This window comes from Phalacrocorax carbo, chromosome Z, assembly GCF_963921805.1.
Source record: "Phalacrocorax carbo chromosome Z, bPhaCar2.1, whole genome shotgun sequence".
NCBI classification, from domain to species: Eukaryota; Metazoa; Chordata; class Aves; order Suliformes; family Phalacrocoracidae; genus Phalacrocorax; species Phalacrocorax carbo.
This window is the reverse complement of record NC_087548.1, coordinates 19,205,126-19,230,566: the sequence shown is the minus strand read 5'-3', so window position 1 is coordinate 19,230,566 and position 25,441 is coordinate 19,205,126. Positions and strand designations below refer to the sequence as shown.

At 43.0% G+C, this 25,441-nt stretch overlaps 1 protein-coding gene across 1 annotated transcript in view; it reads right to left on the bottom strand.

Annotated features, from left to right (window-relative positions):
- The window catches only part of PARP8 (poly(ADP-ribose) polymerase family member 8), a 125,011-nt gene extending 101,496 nt beyond the window's left edge, over positions 1-23,515 (bottom strand). Inside the window, exons 1-2 of the mRNA XM_064438290.1 lie at positions 23,387-23,515; positions 22,563-22,617 (exon numbers count right to left, since the gene is read on the bottom strand). Of these exons, the coding sequence (XP_064294360.1) occupies positions 22,563-22,617; positions 23,387-23,477 (146 nt within the window). The 5' untranslated portion in view covers positions 23,478-23,515. The remainder of the gene's footprint in view (positions 1-22,562; positions 22,618-23,386) is intronic.
- Between the last annotated feature and the right edge of the window lie 1,926 nt (positions 23,516-25,441).

Genomic DNA, 25,441 nt, shown 5'->3' with positions numbered 1-25,441 from the left:
TAATAAGTAAGGTTACTTCAACCCAAAATGGCTTTTTCTGTTTTCTCTGAAGAGGTGTTAAGTTTGGGAATATATAACTTCCACTACATAAAAAAAGAGTCCAGGGTCTGATGCCTTCTGCAATCTCTGGGAAACTGACGGGAAGAACACATGGACAGAAGTGCCAAGCCAAAGACAGGCTGAGAGGTAGGGCTGTCCTGGCAGGCAGTCTGGGTGTCAGCCTGGGTTCTGGGAAGGTAGTTTACACAGATGAGAGCCAGCATAGAAGACCCTGACCCAGGGCCACAGGAAGTTTCACAGATGTGAAGAAATAAGCCAGTCAGCCTCTGTATATAATATGGGCTAAATTAAGCAAAACTGCGACAACAAACCCATGTTGAACTACCCTTATACTCGTTTCATTAACCTCTCACTTGACAGCTACTTGTTAAAGCATAAACCCACCCTGGAGGTGAAGCTCTAGAAACAAGTGTTAATAAGCAGTGCAGAGCCCAAGGCATCAGCAGCAGCACTGAGACCTGTAGGCTACAGGCTCCCAAGCCTGGAAGGGTAACAACAGAGTGCCCATGCTCAGGGTTGCCTGAAAACCCAAACAAACGTGGAAGCTACAATTACACGACCGAAACTCCATCTCCCACTGACAGTACAGGAGGGGGCAGAGGTAACAGCAGCCCTGCAGCTTTGCTTGTTTTGTCCTTGCACCCAATTCCCTGTCCCGGTTTACCCTTTTCTCACTGCCAACCCACCACTTCGCTTTTGAAGGAGGACCTACACCAGTCAAGAGATGAAGCCATTACATCTGACCAGTTTCTAAAAAGCCTCTATGGATAAAAAGCTCAATGCCCAAAAAGCTGCTTTGGTTCTCTGAAGGACTGGGATGTAGCTAGGGAGACCTATTAGACACTGCTCAGACAATGGTGCTTTTCAAAAACATCATGCATGACCAGGTAGACCTGTATATGAAAGCCATGGACAAAACAATCACTTGGGAAAACCTCACTCTGTTCACACTCTGAGCATTTTTAGGATACGTGATAACCTGTTCCTGTCAGACAAAGCATTTCTAACACACCCAAAACAACATTCATAACATAAAATGCCTTCTATGCAGAAGGCACAGCAGTAGAAGCACTTCCCACAAAGGGAGAAGTATTCATTATCAGGAGCTACTTTGTACAGAATAGCCTCAGGTTCCTTCAGAAAAGAAGCCAAATATCTACAAATATCTACAGACATTATGCCTCTACAAATGTCGTAATACGTATGTATCTCTAGAGGTAGACAGAGGCCACTTTCACAGCAGAATCAGAGCACTTGGGCTTAAATGGGAGCAAGGTTTGGAGAGTCAAGCTTTGGTACAGAGAATATTTGGTTATACATCTGGGCTTCCTATGGAAGCCAGCAAAAAGTAGACTAGGAGCGTGACCAGTAGATCCCACCCTTCAGATACAGCAGTCCTGCACAGCAGAAACACAGAGCTCCTGCTCTGCCTGCAGATGTGACTACCTTATCATGCACTGTTCCTGGATTGTTATCCGCAGTGAGACAGATTCTGTCTGTTAATGCGCTTCACTGATGAGACGCCAGGCAGTTAACCTATACCACGATTTTATTAGATTTTACACTGTCCTTAAGCAAGTTATTTTAACCTATATAGTAAGGCCAATACATAATAAGACAGAATTTGGAAGAGCAAGATACTTGCAAATGGGGGACAAGGAATACGACCTGTTTGGTGTTCCAGTAGTACGCGGCCAGGTGAAAGGTGGTGGGTGTCTCAGACCAGCTGAGAAGGAGCTGCACCAAGTTACTCCCATGCTATGATTTTATAGCTGGTGTGAAGCCCCTAGTCCCCACATATCTTTGGTCCCAGAGCCCTACTTGCCACAGCACACCCTGCTATGACTTTTGGAGCTGAGCAGGGGCTGTTTGGGTAGACAAATGATGGGAAAGGAGGGAGGAAGGCCTCATGGTTCAGCAAAAACATTCACTCTTCTATAATTTAGAGCCACACAACTAAACCCTCAACCACAAGTTGTGCCTGTGATTACTGTTTAGTTGCAAGTGGGTGACAGCTTCTTGATTTGGTTTAAATAGCTCCCCCAGTGTGCTCTGCTAGAAACTGTCTGGGCTCTTAACATAAGTTTAGGTCTAATTTTCCGGCAACCGATTAGCAGTGTACGGTGTGGTAGAGGCATGTTATTGGACTCTGCACAGCTGGGGTTGTGGGCTAAGCAAGGGGTGACGGCCAAATCTTCACCTAGTTCCACCCCTCACCTCGGCCTCATCGTGGCATTTCCCTCTTCAGCAGGCCCTCCAACAGTAGTCCAGTCCCAGGCTTGGGACCCCACATACCTGCAGACCTCTGTGCTCATGCAGTTTCAGCAGCAGATCCTAATGAAACACTTTGGAAGGGATGCTGTTAAGAAACAGCATTGACAGCAGCCATTTACATAAATCTTATTCCTCTCCCAGAAAAGTGGAAACTCTTCAAAGAATGGGAGCCAGCGGGCTGATGTTCCCACTGCTGCCTCCAGAGAGTACACAGAGGACTGGCTTTAACCCACAGCCCTACGCTGCTCTAAGGGTGCACATCAGATACTCTTCCTTAAGATATGTATACAGTAAAAAACAGTTAATGGGACCATATATTTTAATTTTAAAATGTCTCAGCACTGATGGATTAAATACATGACAGCGTAAAAATGTCATTCCTCTTTCTTTCAGGTCCACTGAATATCTGTGAGTTCCCATTGCTACTGGAAGTCTTAAATTGAAAAGGAAGGTCTGAATTAAATTAGATTCTCCCTCAGACATGGGTTTTTCCATGTCTGTTGAACAGAAGTGCTCAAAGGTTTATTTTAAAGTGAATTGGTGGAGGAAAATAGCTTTTGGTCAGGTAAATAAATAATCTGAAGAATAAAAAACAGAGTGCTATCATGACCTGACTTAATTTCCCCGAACCCGGAAAAGTGTCCCTGGTGTCTCACTTCACCAAAGACATTTGGTTCATGCAGATTTAGTGGCTGCACCTATATGAAACATAAGGTATATAAATTAAAGCAATCTTAGGAACAGATACAAATATTTGTTTAACATGCTTCAATTATATTTTAAAATATTTTACGATTTTATGCAAATCCAGATAGGTGGGAATTCTTACAATTTAGGATCAAAGAGACCTACAGCCTGAGATGTAGGAAAAGAAGCACACAAGAAGATTGAGAGAATGTGCTGCTGCTTTTTTTTTCCACTGGTAATAATTCCAACAAACTTTATTGATTTCAAAGGAAATTCTTCACAATTTAAATGTCATTAGCAAGGGGAGAAAGGCACTTGCTGAGCTGAGAAATAGTTAGCAACTTATTTCCTTCTTTCTATACGGGGAAAAATTCCCATAAATGACAGTCTGACATATATCCTCTCAGATTATGTGTTAGATATTTTTTGCAGTGTCAGTATGAAAGTATGGTACTGCACTGGTTTTGCCTGGGATAGAGTTAATTTTCTTCACAGTAGCTTGTATGGTGCTGTGTTTTGGATATGTGACCAGACAGTGTTGGTAACACAGGGATATTTTAGTTACTGCTGAGCAACTGCTTACACAGCATCAAGGCTTCTTGCGCTGCCCCACCAGTGAGTAGCCTCGGGGTGGGCTAGACTTTGGGAGGGGACACAGCTGGGACAGCCGACCCCAAGTGACTCCCACTGCGGGTAGTGAGCAAGCGGCTGTGTGGGGCTGAGCTGCCTGCCAGGGTTAACCACAATAGGTACTCTGTTAGGAGGCAGCTCATAACAGTATATGCTGTAAACTTAAATTTCTTGTAACAGTATGAATATCTCCAAAGTCAAATATTCCTGTAAATCTTCAAACACATCCAGATCCACTTTTCTTACCTCTCTTCTCCATTTTAACTCATGCAGGTCCCAGCAAGACTGTATGTCTCCAGTTTAAAAGGAACTTTGAAAAGCATCAGTGATATTGCCTTTTCAGTGATACCCAATCTTGTATCAGGTTTTTTACTTCTGGAATACCATGAGAGCTGCTTTTGAAATATGCATGACAGGACCAGCCACGGGCCCATACCTCACTGCAGCTCCTTTCGGTAGCTCTGCCTACCACTGTTCCCACGTACTTTTGCAGACTTCATTCTGAATATTTACCTGCACATCCCCTGCTGTAACCTCTTTATATGAGTACATTTATGTCAATCAGTATTGCAATCCATATATTAATACCCCATTGGCAATTAGACAGATGTTACAACGTCTCCTTTATGCATGCAAATATGCAAGTATCTAGTTTTCAGACTGCAGCCAAAAAGTGCAGTATTTTAATAAGAAGCCTAGGCTATATACATCCAAGAGCTATTTTGTAATTAACACAGTTTTAATTTGTTTACCTGAAACGAAAATGCTAGTTCAGCCAGGAGTTAGATCTAGTGACTGCTGTTACAGTTTGCAATCAGACTTAGAAGTTATAGGGACACAAATCCATTTAAAGCCAGATTTTAATCTGGTCATGGTACACAGCATGGCCACTATTAAAAATGTCCTATGATTTTATCAGACTATGTTTTAGGGGCAGTTTCCCCAACAGATCATCTATCTTGAGTTTTCTTTTTTTAAAAAAAGTAAAATCTAAAATGAGCAAATTATTTCTAAGAATTAGTCTTATTAGACTGTGTTCTTTACCCATACGAAAGAACACATATACATCTTTGCAAGACCTCGAGGCCTGATGTTTTAGATCAAGAACCTGATGGCTGGCAAGAGAGGAGCAATGTTGCAGGTATCTGCCCATATGGACTTTTGTCCATGATACATAATGACAAAACCTGCCTTATTCTACACAGCTGCACTGAATACACAAAGAACTACACACTGCTCTGATTTTTACTGTTTTTCTGTTGTCTACTTTGCCCCTGTACATACAGCAACAAAATGTATTTTCCCCTTTATTCCTAGCCTGCTTTAATCAAATCTGTGATTTCAATGTGGAATAGTACATATAATGCATTTTAAATTCCTCTCCTTTTTTCTCAAGAGGGTTTCTTTTTTTCCCCGCAGGCACAGTCTTTCCTCATACGCTCTTATTGGTGGCATTTTCTCTCTGACTCAAGCTCTCACGCCTGTCTTTCCATTTTCCCTTCCAAAGTACGTGCGTACCTCATTGTCGCTACCTCAACCCTTTCTGTTAGTATCCAGCCACCTTTGGCTCCCCATTCTTCCCCAGTTTCTCCACCATTGTCTCCTCATTACCTGCTCCTCTATACCATTCTGGCTCTGACTGGGTAAGGCAGCTCCAGCACAGCCAGGTGAGGATTGGTTTTGTGTATCTAGGCTGAGCTACGAGTCAGATTTTCAACCTGCATAGGTATGGGAAGGCATGAAGCTGGACATGGGACAGTGAAAGACCATTATTCCTGCAATGCCTCAAAGCACTCCAATGAAGCCAGGGACAGCCCCTGTTGTCACTAAACCTTTGCATTCGTAAACTTCATAATGAAACGAGACAACAGTATTAACTGAGTTGCAAGATCTGCACCAAAGCTACATTAGGACAAGACTTGCATAATCATATTGCTTTAAAATTGACCTAACAGCATTTCTCCTCATTGAGATTTGCAGGTGTTCATGCTGATGCAACTGTATGTCACCTTCCCCCATATCATTAAGTAATACCTTAAACATGATTTCAAATATCTGAATGCAAGTATATGCATTCATACAGTACAGACGCTAGGTTTCATAAACTTGTGATTGGATTACATTGTTTCATCAATGCAATACCCATCTGTGAAAGCTAATCTTATCTAGACTTTCTCCTCTATTATCTCTAACCTCTCCAAAAAATACCATCTGAGAAGGCTAACACACAGGAGGAGAAACGGGTTGTAAACCATGTTGCACCAAAGTACTTTGAGGATAAGTTGTAAGAATTAGATACATTTATCTGGGGATCAGAATAAACAGACTTTCCCAGTGAAAAACAATAAGCTGTTATTTTTCTTTACTGATGAAATACATCCTAGATGTCAAGCACTTGATATATCCTTCACAATTCAGTGGCTCCTAACTGTCACACAGACAGTATGCTGAAGATACAACTGCCATTTTACTCAAAACACCATAGTGAGGCAAGAATCTCACAACTGCTTTGTATTAAAAGATGGATTTAGAACAAAATTCCATTGAAAAAATACATGAAGCAATGTCAACTGACATCAGATGAATTTCACTTCATGAAAGGAAAGCATTAGCTGACCCAGGAGACAGAATATTCAATGTTCATTAAAAAATCTTTTGACATCTCCGTTCTTAACTAGTCACGTCCCTCAAGCACCTACGTTTCTGCTCCAGAGCCTGCATCCAAGTTGCCGGCATCCAAGCAGTCTTACACAATTAGTCACAGGCGTACAAAAGAATTTAGGGATCGTGAGACCAAATTTTGGAAACCTCCACAGCTTAAATGACATATGAGAAGGGGCCTGGACAACGCAGAGGTTTTAAGAAATGTTTAGGCTCTGTTCTCATGCCAGAACAGCCTAACTGTGGGCCTGGATGTGCTGTGGAGCCTCACAGTTGAGCACCCTGACTCAAGCAGGATCATACGCTACGTAAGGAAAGAGAACAACTGCCACAAAACATTTAGCTGTGTTTTGGAACAAAATGGGCTGGTGTAGATACCTAAAGCTTCATGACTCTGGACAGGATGGAAGTACATTAATTCCCTGAGAGTGCATGTCCCAGCACAAGCCTGGCAGCTTTTCCTGCTGGGGACCTCAGGACATTCCCATTGCAAAGCTTCTCCTGGGCAGCCTACCCATCCTGCCAGGAGCTGGGTCCCCACACCAGCAGCTCCAATGCACAGGAAAGCAAATACAGGCCAATATACCTTGCAAGACAGGTGCTACAAGACATAAGTAAATTTCTTTCCACAGATACTTGGGGAATGGTTCAAAAGGCCAACGAGTTTCTTTGATACAAACACCCCGTTGCCTTCTTACTAGTACAATGGCACTTGCTTGGCGTGTTCATCTGTCTTCACTTTCCACAGAAAATAAAGTTCTTTCAAATTTTATTCTAACAGATTAATGTTTTTACCATTCTGTTTCTCAACACGCCTCTGCAGGGTCATTTACCATTTTAGTAGTGTAACCATGAAGTAGCTGGTTATGAAATAATGAAAGTTGACAGTTCAGTGACCCAACTTCCCGACATCAACAAAAATACGTACTTACATAAGGAACATAAACATGGCATGTTACATGTTGGAGGATCCTGATGGAAATCTCAGATAAAGTAGAATCCCTCAAAAGTTTAATTAATGGATAGTCCCATGACCAGTTATTCTTCTCTCAAGGTGCTACTGGCCATGACATTGGTCATGTGAGATCGTCCATGTTAATGCAAATACTACTAACAAAGGAATCACAGAGTACCTGAAGACTCTGTAAATAAATATACATTACATATAAACATAAGGGGGGGGTTAACTAGATAGATGGCCAGGCAGATAGATAGTATTAAGTTCTTCAAGTGTAAATAGAACCAGCATTATTGCTTCACCTTTATGCAGATGACTGCAGCTACAGGTATTAAGACTGTAAAACACATCAAAGCAATGTGAACTGTAAATGGATTTACTTCAAAATGGAATTTGGCCAAACATTAAATATTTGCTTCAATTAATCCAGTAATATCTAATTGAAATAAATGGAATGATAAAGGCAAAATATGACCACATAAAGGAAATAAAACGGCACTTTCTCTTTAGTTGGGCTTACGTCATCAGCTTACATAGTCTAGAGGTGGAGAGGAACAGGCTAAATGTAGAAACGTTTTATGTATTTCATTTCAGTCCAAATACTGATCACCAGCAAAATGAAAACATTTATGCATAATCTCCTGAAACTTATCAAGTACAGCAATAAAAACCTTAGCAGTTCTGACGGATTGACTTCAAAACAGAAATAATATATGAAGGAAAGTCCCAACATCACCTCAGCCTGCTCAGTCGTCACCTCACAATTCAAGGATTTTTCAGTAGTTAACCACAAGCATATTGCAATCATTAGACGTTGAAATTACTGAAGTTTGAGAGTTGTAAAGGATTCTCACTCAGTAGCAGCTAATGTCCCAATCAATGTATTGCCACTGCAGAGCCATGGGCAGCATCCAACAAGGGACTTCAAAATGCTAGGGGCAGAACAGCTCAAATGTTACACCTACCTGAGCCTCGAATGCATGTGAGTCAGACGCATTTTTTTTTTAATTTTATTTAGAAATATTAGAATAAGGTGTGGTATTACTCATCCTCAGCCCTTCAAAATAAAGTGAAACAAAACCTGTCATTGTATCTCTGAAGAAAATAACGCTACCATACTAGGTAACGTGTCTGGCTTCTACCTCCTGCCAGAATTATTCGTTTTCATTAAAAATACATGATAAAGAACTCTGAGAGAACATACACAGGTAGATATTTACATTGGGCTTATTGTCTTTTAAAGTATTTCAGTTGTATATGAAAGTAGATGGCAACAAATAACATCTTATCCTTTCTTCACTGTTTAACACACGATTTCTTTATTAAAGATGCCTTTCCAGACGCAGCCAGACTCCCACTTTGCACTGATGTAACTCAGAGCTGAATGCCGACCTGTGCTCTCTTTCCACCACTCCCTCCAGATTTCTCTTTTACAGTCCTTCCTGCAACAGCAGCAGCAACAAAAAGGAAACAGCGAACCTCTTCCTGCGACACGGCCCTGCCGCGTTCAGTCACACATTAGTGCTCCCCTGAGCAATGGTGCAGAACCTCCGACACCCTCCTGGCCATTGTGGCAACTTACCAGGAAACTGAGGGGCAAAACTTATTTGCATGCATATTTAAAAAACACACACAGCTTTGAATCAGAAAAAATGAAAAGAAAAAAAAAAGGAAGAGTTGTTATTATCGAGAGCTCAGATGTGTTCAGAGCTATAACACCTCTGAGGTAGAGAAAAGGACAGAATGCTAAAGAGAAAGCTGACACCACTTGTCTAAAATCAACGTGCGTGCATGCATTGGATATGGTCTGGAGCAGCTGCATATGCTGCAGCTTTGTGCATGCTAGATTACTATATGAAATTAGCACTGGAAAAGAGATGCTGTCACTTAGCTCCTCTCCAAGAGAAAATATTTTATGCCTAACCTGAAGGGCTCCAAGCCCGCTGGGAAGCAGAGGCAATGAGAAAGGTCTGTGATCGACCTCCAGCTCTTTTTTTCCAAACTGCGCAGATACTGAACACACAGTATTCCTCCCATTTGCCTGATGGGCTTTTAGGTTGCAACAAAAGGGTTCCCCCTCACCACATATTTTTTCACTGAAGTAGTTAATTACTTATTTTACCTGACCTGACTCCCACTGTACGGTCCTGTGGAGCTGTGCTACCTGCCAGCCTGCCGGGAGTCACGCTTGTCCTGACCCGGGAGGAGAGCAGCCGCTCGGAAGGATGCGCTCCCACGGCAGGCTGCCAGGCGCCAGGGCGCCATGCCGTTCCACCTGGAGCAGCAGCTCTCCCACCTGCCCTGAACCATGGCTGATCAAAGATGGTCACTCTACGTAGATCCCAGTGCTACATCTACTGAGGCATGGAAGAGCAGCCTTTCGGGAGGGTATATGCACAAGAATTTCACCTTCCCTCCATTTACACGGTTCTGCAGAGCACAGCCCGTGGCCAGTTCCTTGGACTGTAACTACTGGCACAGCACCCCACCAGATTTCCTTAGCTGTACAGGTCCTGCGCGCTGACGGAACACTTCACCCATCCTGTGCCTGCAGGGCTGACGATCTGAAACCCGGTTTTCAAGCCTGAGCCTTAAAAAAACCACAGACATACTCAAGGAGTTCAGCTCACGCTACTGAAACTCCACCAGCAGGTTTGCAACAGGATGAGTCTTTCATCTGTCACTTATACCATTACAAATCAAAGCAGAAGCCAACCAAGGAAAACCCCTGTCCTGGTTTTGGCTGGAAACTGAACATCAACCGAAAGAGTATCATGGAGGGCAAAAATTAACCCTGAACTAGTTATTTTACTGGACAAATACATGAAAAGAACATTAGAATCATCCCCAATGCAAGTACTGAACACCCTGGGAAGTGCGAGTGACAATTAAAAGCACTATGCACCTAATGAAGTGTGCATTGTTACTGATGGAAATATCAGGTTTCCTATACTCAGGGGAACAGAACTGAATAGTTACTGGTGAGAGTCTCACAACGGTCAAGAGTAAGTAGCCTGTAAAATGAAGAATGGGAAACCGTATAAAGCAACACCTGTTTTTTTCATTTGCTTTGCAGTTCTATTTAAAACATTTTCTATAATGTTAAGACCATACAACTTTTATTGGTTCAAGCTAAAATGCATTCTTACACCTGCGCAGCATCCTCAGTGAAATACATACTATTTCTAAACATCTCTGTTCAGTCTTACTTAGGTACAACAGAAATCTCAAAACCAGCCCAGCTAAAAAAGATTTTTAAACCTAAATCAGCAAATAACTCAGGCTGCAGCTGCAATTATTTCAGCAGTGATTTTTTTTTCTAGCCACCCACATATTAGACACCAAAAAGAGAATAACGAACAGCAATGAACATGTGACCACTCCGATGAACAGTGTGAGCACCTGTTGTTATTCTGTTGAAACTTCCCAAGATCCAAAGTAAGTATTTCAGGATATATACACCACCTGAAGAGAACTGGGAGATAAGTGATCTATAGCTGCTCCATGTTGTTAACTTGTGTAGTACAGTTGTTTAATACCAACTATTTCATGTCTGTCTGCTTCAACAACATGAACACAACAGACACCAGATTTTGTCAGAACAAATCAGTACGCAGAGCACCTTTGGAAAACGAAAGGCCAGGACAAAGAATGGTGGAAAATTACAAGCTGGGAAGGAATGGGAAGGCAACTGTAAGGAGCCTATGCTTTCATCGCGGTCTGCAGCTTTCTCACAAGGGGAGGAGGAGGGGCAGGTGCTGACCTCTTCTCTCTGGGGACCGATGACAGGACGCAAGGGAATGGCAGGAGGATGTGCCAGGGGAGGGTTAGGTTGGGTATTAGGGAAAGGTTGTTCCCCCAGAGGGTGGTGGAGCCCTGGAACAGGCTCCCCAGGGAGGCAGTCATGGTGCCAAGCCTGACAGTGTTCAAAAAGCACTTGGACAACGCCCTCAGGAGATAGGGTGTGAATTTGGGGTTGTCCTGTGCAGGGACAGGAGTTGGATTCAGTGATCCTTGTGCGCCCTTCCAACACAGGACATCCTATGATTCTATGATTACATGGTACAAAATGGAAATGGCATGGTCAGGGTTGGTGTGAAACCTTCTCTAACATCTGCAGACTGAAATCATCATTATGTCTCACAGGGGAGTTTAGAGGTGGTATCTTCTGTGGGACAAGACATTTCTTGTGCCAAAGGGATCCTGTAGGAACATCTATGTTGCACACAGAGAGGCAAGTGCTCTGTCAAGCTCACCCTAGCACTGAAAATGAAAACAGACAGCACTGCAGTGTCTTAGCTAGTGCCTTTGTTCATGGGGTTGCACCACACGCAAACCTCAGACTTGAGTGCCACACTGCTGAGAACACCTGTTTGCTATGCAGGAAAACTTCTCAAGACTCCATCACTTCAGGCATCTCTGCCCTATTTTGGTGCTGTTCCCCCCACTTCGATAGGAGCCATTCCCAAAAAACATAATTTATATCTCACTTCATCAGCTTCCATGAAACTCGTCCTTACCTGTCACCTAAAATGCAGACACAAATAATGTGTAATTTCACTTTGGTATGTAACTAATCATGCATATATTAAACTATTCTATTAGAAGTCAATGAAGATAACATAGTGCATTTATATTTAGCTTTGATCTATTTAAACTTCCTTAACAAGACGAATATAATCATAGACAGGTCCTCAGTGCTATAAGTTGGCATGACTTTACTGAATTCCATGGCAATTTGTCAATTTAAATCAGCTGAGAATATGGTAATACTATTACATCACATAAAGTACAACAGAGAAATATCTTAGGACAAAACGCAGACGGGAATATGCTGTAAGCAGTCAGAGTTTTAGCTAAATGCTAATTAATACTGGCAATTTATGATGATTTGCTCAGCACTTATGTCAAAAGTTCTGTAACTGTTACATACACTGAAATATGCTGGAAACATGCTTTAGAAATTGCCATGCCAGACAAGACATGCCACCTTTCACAGTGGCCTGTCAAAGGCTTGACCCACTGTGCTGTTGGCTGGTAATGCCTTACTAATAGGGGAAATGAGGAAGGACTTTGTAGCCAGTGTAAAAGCTTTGCTTGACCCTAAATGACAATTGGTTTATGTCCTCCTTAAGCAATATCAACAGCTTCTGTAATTTTTATCCTGACTTATATAACTGCAACTCCTCTTCATGGACAGCAAATGCCTAATCCTTATTAGCACACTGGGAGGCCAGTATCTTCCACACAACCATGCCTGACTTGAAGCCAGACCGTGCTACATGTGAAAGGTACTCACACTCTGTATCTCTGTGTGTGTTGTCCTTGGCAAAGGTCAGTTTTTAGCTAACTACAGGATGAATGTGTTTCTTCATGCCTTAAATAAAGGCATACACTTTTATGAAGTAGTATTTTTTAACATCTAGTTATTGATGTTTAAACACAGAAACAGTATAGTAAGCTATTATTCATCACAAGAGGGACAACCTAAAACAAATAAAGCTTATCAGTAAAATATAAATTTAGGTACAGAAAGAGCCTGGAGTCTCCCTCCGCTCATCTGCTCCCTGTAGTGTGGTTCACAGAGATAACACATTTCTTTTAATTCACTATATATATCTAATACCAAATAAAAAGTAAAATTCCGTACAATTTGTCATTTTAAATGAGAATATCAAAACAAACAAACAAAATGCAATAGCCAAAACATGGGATTGTAAATGTTGTTAGATTACCAACCAAAATACCTTAACAAGAAGAACTAAACGGGTGTCTGCTAATCCCATGCATTTTTACTTCATTAACTAAGGTAGAGCAGCTTTAACCAACACTGAAGTTTGATGTAAAAATTCCATCAACAGCTAAATCTGGCACAGGGAACATATAGAAAGCAGGACTGTATGCCAAAGGCAATGCTGCTCTAGTGTTATACAGCTATTTGTGGGGGGAGGGGAGGGAGGAAGTATGTGCATGTAGGTCTGCTAGAGGCAAGAGAGCTTGCATCTTTGGTGGGCTGATCATTGTGACTCTCTACTTTGCACTCTAGAGACCAATACTAAACTAATTTAAAACTTCTGTTGGCCTGAGCTAACACCACTAATATATGCCCAAGGATATTCTTGCAGAGGTTATGTTCCTCCTGTTGCCACCTAAACACAACCAATTTCTCTGTTCTGGTCATCCACTGATAAAATGAGTCCTTTTTCAATACATAAGCCAACAAAATCCTACTACTGAGACTTTATGCCAAGCCTAACAAGCCTTGTTCTATAGTGTGATTGAAAGCCTTTATAGCAAAATAATGCTCTAACTTAAAAGAATTAATAAGCTCAGCTTTCAGCTCTAACTCCATTATAGCTACAACCATGTACAAAAGATTTTATGCAATATTCATAGAACTTTATTAAACCAGTAGACCACCTTAATTTATATAATTCCCTATCCATAAGGGAAGTCTGTTGATAGTGTCCACAACTGCTGTACTAAGGCATTAACCAAATACATGTTTTCCAGAAGTTTTTAATACCTGAAGGTTACATATTTGGGTCTGAAATACTGTAAAACTTTTTGTTTGATTGTTTCCACTGTTTTGCACAAATATATACTGAAATGACCAGTTTTCACACAGTTTTAATCTGGACAAAGTCAACATGTTCCTTTTAGGTGTTTTCACCTAAAAGTCCTTGTGAAGATATCACCATTTATATTTCAACTAATGGTTATATCTACAAAAAACTCTGAAACCATTTTGGGACTCAGCTTAAGATTTAATACTGATTCTGAATGAGTGGCAGGTAAAGAGGCCTACCAAATTATGTTCTCAAAAGAGGACACTCTGACAACCAGGTTTTCAGACACTAAGGCTAAAAAGAGGAAGAAAAGCATGGTTTTGACAACTGGCGTTCTGTCCGTGCCCTCTGCAACGCCCGTGACTTGGTAAGATTGCAAGAAAACAAGCTTCTTTCCCTGGATAAATTGCAGCTCTCCCACCATCCAGGAAAGTACTCAAAAATGAGAATACATCTGCAAAGATGGCAGAAAACAGAACTCTGGCCTTCATAACTCCCCCACCAGGTAAAAAAAGTCACCTGGATTGGCGTTCACTAGGCAGTAGTCAGGGCAAATAAAAAATTCAGCAGTATCACCGTGGACCCCAGTGAACGCCATCACACCAGTGGAATTACTCCAGATTCATAGAACTGTAATTGAGATCAAGCAATTGACTATCAGGAAGTACTTTTCTGACAGTGAAGTGCTTCCTGGGTTTAACACCTTTATCAACCCCAGGTCCTAATCCGACAGAAAGGCAACCTAATTATTTTCATATTTTGCTATGTGTATGATTATTACAGGGTGAGAACTCTCCATCAATGACAAAGTTTTCAACATTAAGGAAAAAGAATAAGTGAAAATGAGCAATACCACAAAAAAAAAAAAACAACAAACAACAACAATAACCCTAAAATAAAATATTCTACCATTTGCAGAAAAGCTAATGACCTGGCATACCATGTCTAACCCATAAGCTATTTTTCCTGCTTGAGAGCAAATGCTGTCTCTCACAAACACCTTATTGAGTAGAAGCATGACAGCTGAATGGTGCAAAGTTATTCTGCCTTCTAGCTTGGCTCTTAGGATATGAAAAATTCTTACCTATAAACATAAAATGGAACAGTAATTTAAAGCAACAAGATTTCAAGATGGTAACCTGCAATATATGAGATGAAATGCAGAATGCTACACAGTTTGAAAGGAACTTATTCTTTAATTATAAGCTTCCTTCTACAAATGGTATATCACAATTTTTTGCACTCTCTTTTGGCAAACAGTACATTTCTTTATATGGAAGACATGCTGTTGCCCCTTTTATTTCTGATCAATGCCTAGAGGCTGGAAGGAGGCATCTGGAGGGTTTGCTAGTTTCTTTGAGCTTCCTCTTTGCCCTGAATTAGTTGCTTCAGACAGGCTGCCCCTAAACACTGCACAGGCCTCCCTCTGAAGAGGTGATGCAGCTCAATCCTAATTGCCAGGACATGCCATGGTCTTCTACAACAGAAGCCAAAGCCTTCTACAGGGCTCACACAGGTACTCTGCCTTCAAGCAAGCTACAGAAAGTAAAGCTCAGCCTCCCACCTTTACCCAAGACTGTTTTCTGCCTGTTACCTTACGTGAGCATGTGCAAGACCATGACTTACTCCCACAGGATTACATAATGCCAAAAGCACGTATGTATGATGGTGTTTAGCCCTTGCAACAGGGGAACACAATCTCTGACATAAAGCTCCCTGGAGATAATGGGTCCTCCCAGGAGAAGTCTGACTCATAAAAGCAACAATTGTTCCTGGTCCTCAGGCAAGACTCTTTCCTGCTCTTCCTCCCATAGAAATTGGCTGGACGCAATCCTGTGTGACCATGCAGAAGGCTGTCAGGGAAAGGAGATGTTACTTCTGTACCTTGTTTAGTCCCTCTTCTCCCAGTAAGATTTTTAGCTATTGCTGCACAGCATAGTTGGCTTATCTTTATGAGCCAGTTTTTCCCTGTTAAAGGTAGCTCCTTTTCCTCAGATGAAGCCAGTTCAATGAAATATCTGTAAAAATCTTCACCCTCCTGTAGCAAGGAAGACATTAATTCTTAAGAGCTGTCCTCTTATATGGGATTTATTTAATGCTAAGGCAGAATTACACATTAGAGTTTTTCTAGACTTACTCACATTTCATCCTCTTCTTAGTTTTAATTGTAACTAAAGTGAACTCTCCCAGCAGTTTAAAATTTACTTTCCCTCTAGGTGCTGAAGCTTATTAAAGTAGGTATTTTGACTCTGAGTGACTAGATGCTGACTCAAATGAGAATTCACGCTCTGCACAGTAAGTAATCCATGGAAAAATATGCTAACAGGTATCTTCAGCTCTTTATTTATGAGCGATGAAAAATACGGGAAATTATTAGAGACTAACAGGAAAACCGAGAAATGGCATTAGTCTCAATACAGAGAAAAGCGATCTAAATTTATTTTGTCAGAGTGAACTCTGCTTTCAAATTTATTTGTCTTATCACATTAACACTTTAACAATGACAGCCTACAGGTCTATTTTTAGGTAGCTAATATGCTAAAATATGTGATGAAAGCAAAGAAAGAAGAAGTTACTGAAAATGTTTTCTGTAAAGACATTCAAGCACTCTTCCCAACTCTGTGCTGGTGAACCATTCAAACAACAGTGCATACATTTGTACAACAAAAACACCTGCATAAAGATTGTCATGTTTTTTGAAAGTGCTAAGCAATGCACAGTAATACCGAGACCACTACATGGTGTTGAAGTTTGGCACTGCTGAAAACTAGGCCATTAAGTGCCTAAAACCACGTTTTTCTCACTGAAAAGTAGATAATCACAATTTGAAAGTATTGTTCTTACTATCAGTACAGTATGCAGCTGAAAGAGGCCAGCCACTCACTCTATCAGACCAGTAACAGTTCTCCACAAGACCATACTCTCCCTGAAGTATGTGATTTTTACCAGATGCAACGACGGGGACTCGGTTAATTCCAGACAGCGCTGAAATTCTAACAGCAAGGCCGGAAGGATCTGTCAGACACAGACCATCAAAAAAAAAGGCGAGCTCCATAAGACCGTGAGTAGAATGGTGTTGATTTTGCTTTTCACAAACCCTCAACATTGCACTTAATGACTTTTTACTGTAGCGTTCTACTAGATCTCTTTTTAGGATGAATCTTTTTTTAAATCACACCTACTAAATTTCTTGTCATATCTATCAAAAAACTGTCTATAGGAATGTATGGGTAGATCTCATATACATACTACTCACTGACAATATTAGAAAGTAGTATAAAGTCAGACTAGGTACGTTAGCAGGAATTGATGGAAGGCAAAGGCTTGTCTTAAAGAGGGATTTTAAAACTGAAACTTAATTACCTGACACAAAAATGTTTTTTAAAAGTACCCGAGGCTGTATTCAAAATTACTTCATCTACAGAATCTTTAATGAAGAAATGAAAATCAGTGCTTGCCATGTTATATCTAAACTAGATTCCTGTCTCATATCACAGATTTCTCTCCCAGGAAATGGTGCAGACCCAGCAAAAATGTTAGGCCATATTTGATACAGAAGTTAAAATTGAAAGTCAAGGTACAATCTTCCAGATATTTTGAAATATCAATAAACAAACAGCTACGTACAGGCTGTCTATCTAGTTTTCACCCCTCTCATATTGTAGTCGAGGTAGATTTTAGGAATGTTATTACATATTTAATAACCTGAACACAAAGTGAAGCACAGCCATCAGCAACAGATGACGAACTGTATTTGTGCTAGCCCTTCCTAAGCCCTGTATAAAACTGATTCCAGCAAAACTAAAACCATTCAGAGCAATGGATTCCATTAAAATCTCATGTTCTTAAGTTATACTTTCATGGACACTCTCCTCCTATGTAAGCCATCACTGCTTAACAAATGTTTTCAGTTCTCCCTCTCCTTTTTTGCTACAGTATATATAAATTGCATATGAATTTTAAGATAAAAATACATACCAATATCAAAACCATTTTTATTCACAGTGCTTTTTTGTACTGAAGACTTTCAGCATTACTAGAGTGATACCAGAATCTCAAAATCACTCACCAAATGGAACCTCTCACGTCGGTAGTTTTATTAAATTCACCTAAGTAGCAATAGGACATACCACTAACGGGAAAAAAAAGCTTATCTGTATCATTCTTATCACTGTTTATCATCAAGTGATTCAAACACCTGGTGGACATAATGTCCTAGGACTCTTCAGATAGTGGGTTTTGTCTCTAGCTATAGAAAGCCAGAAGCAGTCAGTTATTCTTCCAGTGGCACAGCTCCCCAGCTGTGAAATATTTCACCGCTACAGCAAGGTGGCAATTAATTCATCAGTTTATACGAGAAATTCTGATACTACAATATTAAGCATTATGTACAATATTAAGCACTATGTAAAACCTCTTGCATAGAAAACAAAAAAGCACCAAATATTCAAAATCAAAACATCCTCAGTTAACAACTTGTAATTATTTTAAGCCAAAATAAACAATTGCTTCAGAACAAAATTCAACTTTCCTTGCTTCTTCAGTACTGCCATTGTTGTAATCATTGTGCTAAAGTACGGAGAGCAGAACACAAGACTCCACTGGATGAATAGGAGATGGGAATTTTGCTGACAAAATTAATGTGTATGTTCAGTTCTTACAGGTCTTATCTAGTTGCTTTATAATGTGCTGCAGTATTAGATCTGTTCTCATACACAGCCCTATTGTCATTGTCCCTCGCTGCCAATGAGAGTTAAATACATACTTGAATGAAGAGGTATTTCAGGACTGATATGATGTCCTTGTTTAGCCTCAGGAAAAAAAAAAAAAAGAAAAAGGGGGGAGGGGGAGAAAAACCCTAAAAAAAGGAAACACTTTTTTTTTTTAGGACAACCAAGCCCTGCTTCTATATAAAACATGTCAAATGACATATAAAGTGAGAACAACTTCAGGGCATCATACATTTTTATTTGACAGATGACAGATCAGCAGCTCTGTTCAGTCTGCACAGTTTCTGGAGAAGCAATGTTTCATACAGGGGCAGAAAATAGGAAAAAGGAAACGAGATTCTTTTTAACAAAAAAGGGAACTCGACATGTTCACACTTTAATATCCTTTTCAGATCCTGCAGTAAAAAGCATAAAAAATCCACCCATTTCTGATGTTCTTCCAGATGCAGTTAAAGAAGAGTAAATCTTGCAGTCACAGCACATGAATAAGCACCTCACTTCATAAGAAATCTATCACCCTACTTGCTTTCTGAAAATAAAATTAAAAATCATTAAATTGATGAACAATCTGCCCCATATTTAGTGCCCACATAATGCACAAAGATGTGCTTTCACTAATAAATTGCTAATTACAACCTTCCCAAAACAGGGAGCTTCTCTGCAGTGTCAAACAGCTCTCAATAATTTGGATATGTGAACACTGTGCATTTAAAAAAAAAAAAAAAAAGTAGTACAGAGAAATACAGTCCAAAAGGATTAAATGAACTAGATAAGTAAAGGACTATTTATGATAACTCACACAAATATGTTTGTACTTGAAGAGATTCTTCCCTTCTAACTTTTCAAGAAAAATCCTGCAAATGCAGAATCATCTTGAAGCCCATCCAGTGATCACTTACACATAGATTATTTACACAGTATAAAGGTCAAATGTTGGAAGAGGTCTATATAAAGAAAAAAAAATAGTTCTCAGTTGGAACCTCTGTACCTGAACAAAAGCTAAGTCATGCCCTCAGGGTTTGGTTCAGCACTTCACTGCGTGAACACAAGTCCACCAAAGCGATGACAAATGTGCTCCAGACCAGGGCTATCTATTTGGATTGATCTGCAGTGTTGTTATGTACTGCCTCAATGTTTGAATAGAGCTAATGTAGGAAGAGCCTGTGCAATCAATGCAAGCAACAGAGAAAATAAGATAAAGTCAGAGAAGCTGGCCCCAAGAAGAAAAATCTCACACAGATAAACTTAACAGTTTAAAGAACAAACACAAATAAACCTTAGGTCATCAACATAACTGAAATTATACTGGTACATGGACTTACACTGAATTACTGAGAACCTGGCTCTGAGTTTATAGATTAAGACCACTGATAAATGGAGTTAGTGGGCACCAAAGGCAACTCCAGTATGCAGAGTAAAACCGCCAGGGATGTTTAACTTGCTAGTATTGTCGTCTGCCTTTATACAAGGTAGAACGAAGAATCCCCCTTCTCAAACAGAAAACATCCTGCCTTCTTTCAAGGGTTTCTGCTCATGTATCTAACCACTACGGCTACAACAAAGCCATAACACACACTGACCTAAAGGAACATCTGAAGGAAAAAAAGCATGAAAAAGGCTTAGTTCCAAGCACGGCTAATGAGTGCTGAAGTACAATCATCTTCCTTACACACTATTTCTACTCTTACTCATTTAAATCTGTTTCTTGGTTGGAACATCCACCCAGTGAACATCCATCCCTTTGCCCATTACTTGGAAGCCCGTGCTCCTCTTGGTTAGAGGAACAAAGTGACCATGCTGAATACCTGAAGTAACTGGACCAGGCCTGTTGGCTGATACTCAAGTCTATGATCACGAGCTAATAGAGATTTTGTCATTTAGGGACAATTTCTGAGTGCAGTAGTCAAAAAATGGGGTCACCACTGAGGAAGTCCACAGCTGCAGCAGTCACAGTAAGAAAAAAAATCATGGCCGAATGCAAGAAAAAGACCCTTAGCCTTGTGCTCTCCTAAGTCATTCCCACGTACAAGTCACTGCTGTTGACCTGGTACTGGAGAGTTGCCTGAAGGCTGCACAGAGTGCAGTACAGCTGCTGCTCAGCCAGCACCTTCTCTAAGAAGAAACCACTAACTCTTCTTTGATGTGAGAAACTGAAGCTTGGCTCTTCATAGTCAAGGCTTAGGGTTTTCATTTTACGTACTTCACAAGAAAGCTTACTACTATAAACCTGCCACTAAGTACACCACTTGTTGAATATTGTAAATCTTTCTAAATTGCAATACAAACAAGCAGAGAATATGAAACCCTTATCTCAAAGGATGCTTTTCAAATGTCCTTAAAATGTGAAAAGGAAAGTGAAATTTAAGTATGCTCTAAATAACAACCAGCATTCACCAATTTCTGTAAGCACAATGTTTGTTTCTCAATTCAGCTTGAATTTTCAAGGTCCTGAGACTAGTTTCCAGTTTCCTAAGTAAATGCTGACCCCAATTAAAATTCAAGGCTGTGGATTTTAAGGCCCTCTTCTGTCTCTCGTCATAGAAGTGATGTTTTGTTTCAATATTTATAAACCAGTTTGTTTCCCATTGGTTATGACCTTAGGCTTTTCACTTTATTCAGCTTGGAAAATGGAAACAATAGATAAGTTTCACTTCCTGGTCTCTTGCTGGAATATTTGGTTTAGAAAACAATGCAAAGTAACTTTCAAATTCAATCATTTTAAGTACATGATAAATAGTATTTCTATTAGATAGTTTTTACTCTATCAAGCTTTTCAAAATTGCCTTTAAAACAAGACCACAACAAAACATACACTAAAACCCTAAATGAAAGAGTATACTACAAGCAACCTAAAATATGTATCAGTTCTAAGCTACTGGCTGAACTATCCTACTCCACTGAAAATGACAGAAGTTGTGTTTTTCTTTAGTAGGAAGAGGGAGGCTGGTGAGGCGGACAAGCATTTTTCTGAGCACTCTCGCAGCCTGGGGACCATGTGGGAGCCTGGTCCTGCAGCCAGACCCCTGAGCGTGCAGAGGGGAAAACGGATGCCTGTGGGAGTGCTGCCTGCACTGAAATGTTCACCTGCAAAGAATACAGCACTTTAACCTAGCCCACCCCGGGGAAGAAAAATAATTGCCAAAGATATCAGATGAACTGCGGGGGGAAAAAAAAATTAAAATTAAAAAAGTAAAACCAAGACTCCTTGCCAGCTGTAACAAAATTCAGCTAAAGGGTAAGAGAACGACGTAGCATATAATGTTAATACCTTATTAAGTAAAAGGTAACTGAGAAGGAAACACAAAGGATGGGTGTTCAAGCTTTCACATATATTTCCTTTTGAAAACAGACAAACACAACAAATGCTGAAAGGTAATCTTAAAATGTGTACAGGCGCAATCTAGTTTATAACCAAAAGCTTGGAATCACTTTGAAGGAATATTTAAACTAACGTTCAATAAAAACATTTTTTAGCCTTATAAGCTATACCGACATTTCACTTAATGTCTGAAGAATTTGATTTGCTCAATTGCAGAGAGTCTTGCATCTGTCATGGGACTAAAAATGGCTCTCATGCAAGAGCATAAGATGCCGATGTGGGATTTGGCCTATTTCTTATTAAAATCGTAACTTTTCCCAGTCTGTTAACATGAATTAACTTTATACCATACGTTGATGCCTTTGCTGCGCTTAAGTTTACGTAGAGCAGAAATTCTATGATGTATCACGTAAATTAAAAAAAGAGAAACAGCAAAGGTGTTTCCAAAAGAAACAGAGCAGCACTCGGAGGAACATGCCTCTGACAAGTAGGATCACCGTTCCGATCACCTCCCCAGACAACTCCTCCTCAGTTTACGTTTGCACGGACGCAGAGGATTTGCCAATCCTCCTTGCAAAAGGAAAGGAAACAAAAAAATCCTGCCACGGTATCGAACCACTGCACCTCATTGCCAGCAGGAAATGAAGGGAGTCGTTACTGTTAAAAAACGGTACCTTTTGGAGCCTCCAATGTAGGTGAAGGTAAAGGTGGAGTCTGAGTACCTGAAATCTGAAAGACAAAGAGCTGCGTTATTACAACTTGTCTTTATTTTGGCTGAAATAGCCGAGGTTTTACAGACCAGCGTTGAGGTGCCGACACGAGGGTGGGCGGAGGGGGGTCGTGGTGAACCGGGGGAAATGCAGCATCTCCCCCCCAGCCCCTCGCAACAAGTGCCCGGTGCTATGGCAACGGCAGGGATTTCAACCGTCAGGAACGGCAACAGGCAGCCACGAGCCGGGCTCCGGCCACGGCACCGCGCCGGGGCAGCCGCGACACCCCGCGGGGGGCGTGCGGGGTGTTCGCACGGAAAGCGGGGGCCTTTGCCGCGGGCCCTGCCCTGGGGCAGGGATAAAGGCGGGCACCGGGAGGTGGGGGGCGCAGGAGCCCGCCCGCCCGGAGCGAGCCGCGCAGGGCTGCGCTCGCCCGCCCCAGGGCTGCGCCGGGCAGCGGGGCTCCACGCACCCGCCTCACACGCACCCACACCCGCCGGTGCTGCGTGTGGCCACCGCCACGCTCCCTGGCTCGGGATGCGTGTGCGTGCGTGCGTGCCTGTGTGTCCCCCACCCTCCCCTTCCCGGCCGGCGGCGCCTGGTCTCCTCTGCTCCCACATGCCCTCGGAAGGCGAGGAGGAGGAGGAGGAAGGGGGCTGAGGGCAGGCAGAGGCCGGCGCGGCGGCGGCCCCCGCGCCCGGGAACGGCGTCGAAGGGCACGGGCAGAGCCCGGGCGGCCGCGGCGGGAGCGGCGGCGCCGGCAGCCTGCGCCCGGGAGGGAGACTCACCTGCAAACAGGCAGTCCTTCTCCGCCTTGCACTTTTGGATCACAACGTCAATATCCTTCTGAATCCTCTCTTGTCTTGAACACATCCCCATGAAATAAATCCCAGGGAAAAAAAAAAAAAGCAGCCTTTATTTCCACCCCACCCCACCCCCCCGCGCTGCCAGTTCTTTAATATTCAGTCCGAAAGACGGACCCAGGGTCTGGCGAGCGGGAACCTCCCCGGCGGCCCGGAGGGATCCGCTCGGCCGGCTGGAGGACGGAGGAGGAAGGCGGCGGGAGGCGATGTTGCATGCCCAGATGTGCCCGCCCAGATGTGCCGCCGCTGCCGGCGAATAGCAATTTCCTCACAATGGATCCAGCGGAGGGTGGTGGCGGCGACACGGGATGCCCCCACCCCCCACGCCCTCTGGGTTTTTTGGGGTTGGTTGGCTGGTTTGGTCTGGTTTTTTGGAGGAGAGAGGGGGAAAGAAGAAAAAAAAAAAAAAAAAAAAAAAGGAGGGGGGGCCAAGCCGACCGGACCGCTCACATCCCTGCCCCTCCCGCCAGGAGCGGCGGTCGCCGCGCGGCACCGGCAGCACCACCGGCAGCAGCAGCAGCGGCGGGGGCAGCGCGGAGAGCCGGCGGCGGCGGCGCCCGCACCCGGTCCCTGGCGGCGCGGCGGGGCCGACGCTGCTGCAGCGACGCCGAGCCGCAGACCCTCCCCTCGCTCCCGGCCCGGCACGTACGGCCCCCGCCGGCTCCCCCGGCGGAGGCGGCGCGGGGGAAGGAAGAGGCGGATGCACAGATCCGTGCGGGCGGCCCGGGAGGCGGTAGGCTTGGCGGCCGCGGCCCCGGCCCCCCCCTCCCCGGCCCGGAGCATAGCCTGCCGCCTCCTCCCGAGCACCGGAGACATGCAAATGGCAAGTGGTCGGGGCGGCGGGGCCGGCGCCGGGGAGGAGGCGGGCAGCGCCGCGCTGCAAGGCCGGCGGCGGTGCACGGGGGAAGGAGGCGCTTCCCGGTCGGCGGGTGAGGGCCGCCGTGCTGGGGCGGGGCGGCGGGGCCCGCTCCCCTCGGCCCCGCGGCGAAGGGGACGCTGTCCCGCGGCAGCCGCCCTCCCCCGGGCAGCGGCGGTGCGCCGGCCCCCGCCGCTCTCCCCGCCGCCGGCCCCCGCGGCGCTCCTGCCCGGCCTTTCCCGGCAGGAAAACCCGGCAGCCCGGCCTTAGCCGGGCGCCGTCCCCGCCTGCCTCCGCCTCCGGCCTGCCGGCGGGATGCATGCCCGGGAAAAGGCTAGAAAGAGGACTATGGTGTGGCTAGTCCCTCTCTGACCATCGTGGGTTTTAATGGCGCTCCTGTCGTGCAGCAAAGGCTTCGGGGAGGGCTCGGGAGTCGGCAAGCGCCTAGCAGTCGGCGCTAATCCCGGCCGGGAGCTCCGGCCGTTGACGCAGTACACCAGATAACCGTAATAGAACTCGAAAGGAATGGTCAAATCTGCAAAACCAAATATTTTTAATCAAAGTGCAAAGTGAATAATTAATAAAAACAGCTGCGAATGTAGTAGAACCATTTGGTTAAAAAAATACACTGTTCACAAAATTTTATTTTTACGTATTCACCCGTCTGTAAACAGCTCCCATGGATCATTCATTATTGTGCTCAGTCATTTTAGAGGTTGTTTTTTTTTCATTAAGCAAGCCTGTATTAATCATGTATTGTTGGTATGAAACACACAGTCAGTATTTTCTGACTTGGAAATAGCTGACGTGGAAATAGCTGAAAAGGCAAGGATAAAAAGATGCCATATTTTTTCTTGGTGAGATTTTCTGTCTGAAGGAGGGAACAAGGGAGGACACAAGGAGAAGCAGGTACTGTTTAAAGAGAACAAAAACCCATCCCGTGGTAGGACTCTGCCTCTAAGAATATAATTTGTCGTTGAAAGGAGATTCCCAGACCATTTCTGAGCACTGTTAACAAGTCTCTCCTACTGCAGCAAGAGTTTTTCCAAGGCGGGATACAGAACTTGTCACTGTAGTCAGAAATACAGTGTCATATGGTAAGAAATTGTCATTCGTCAAGTAAC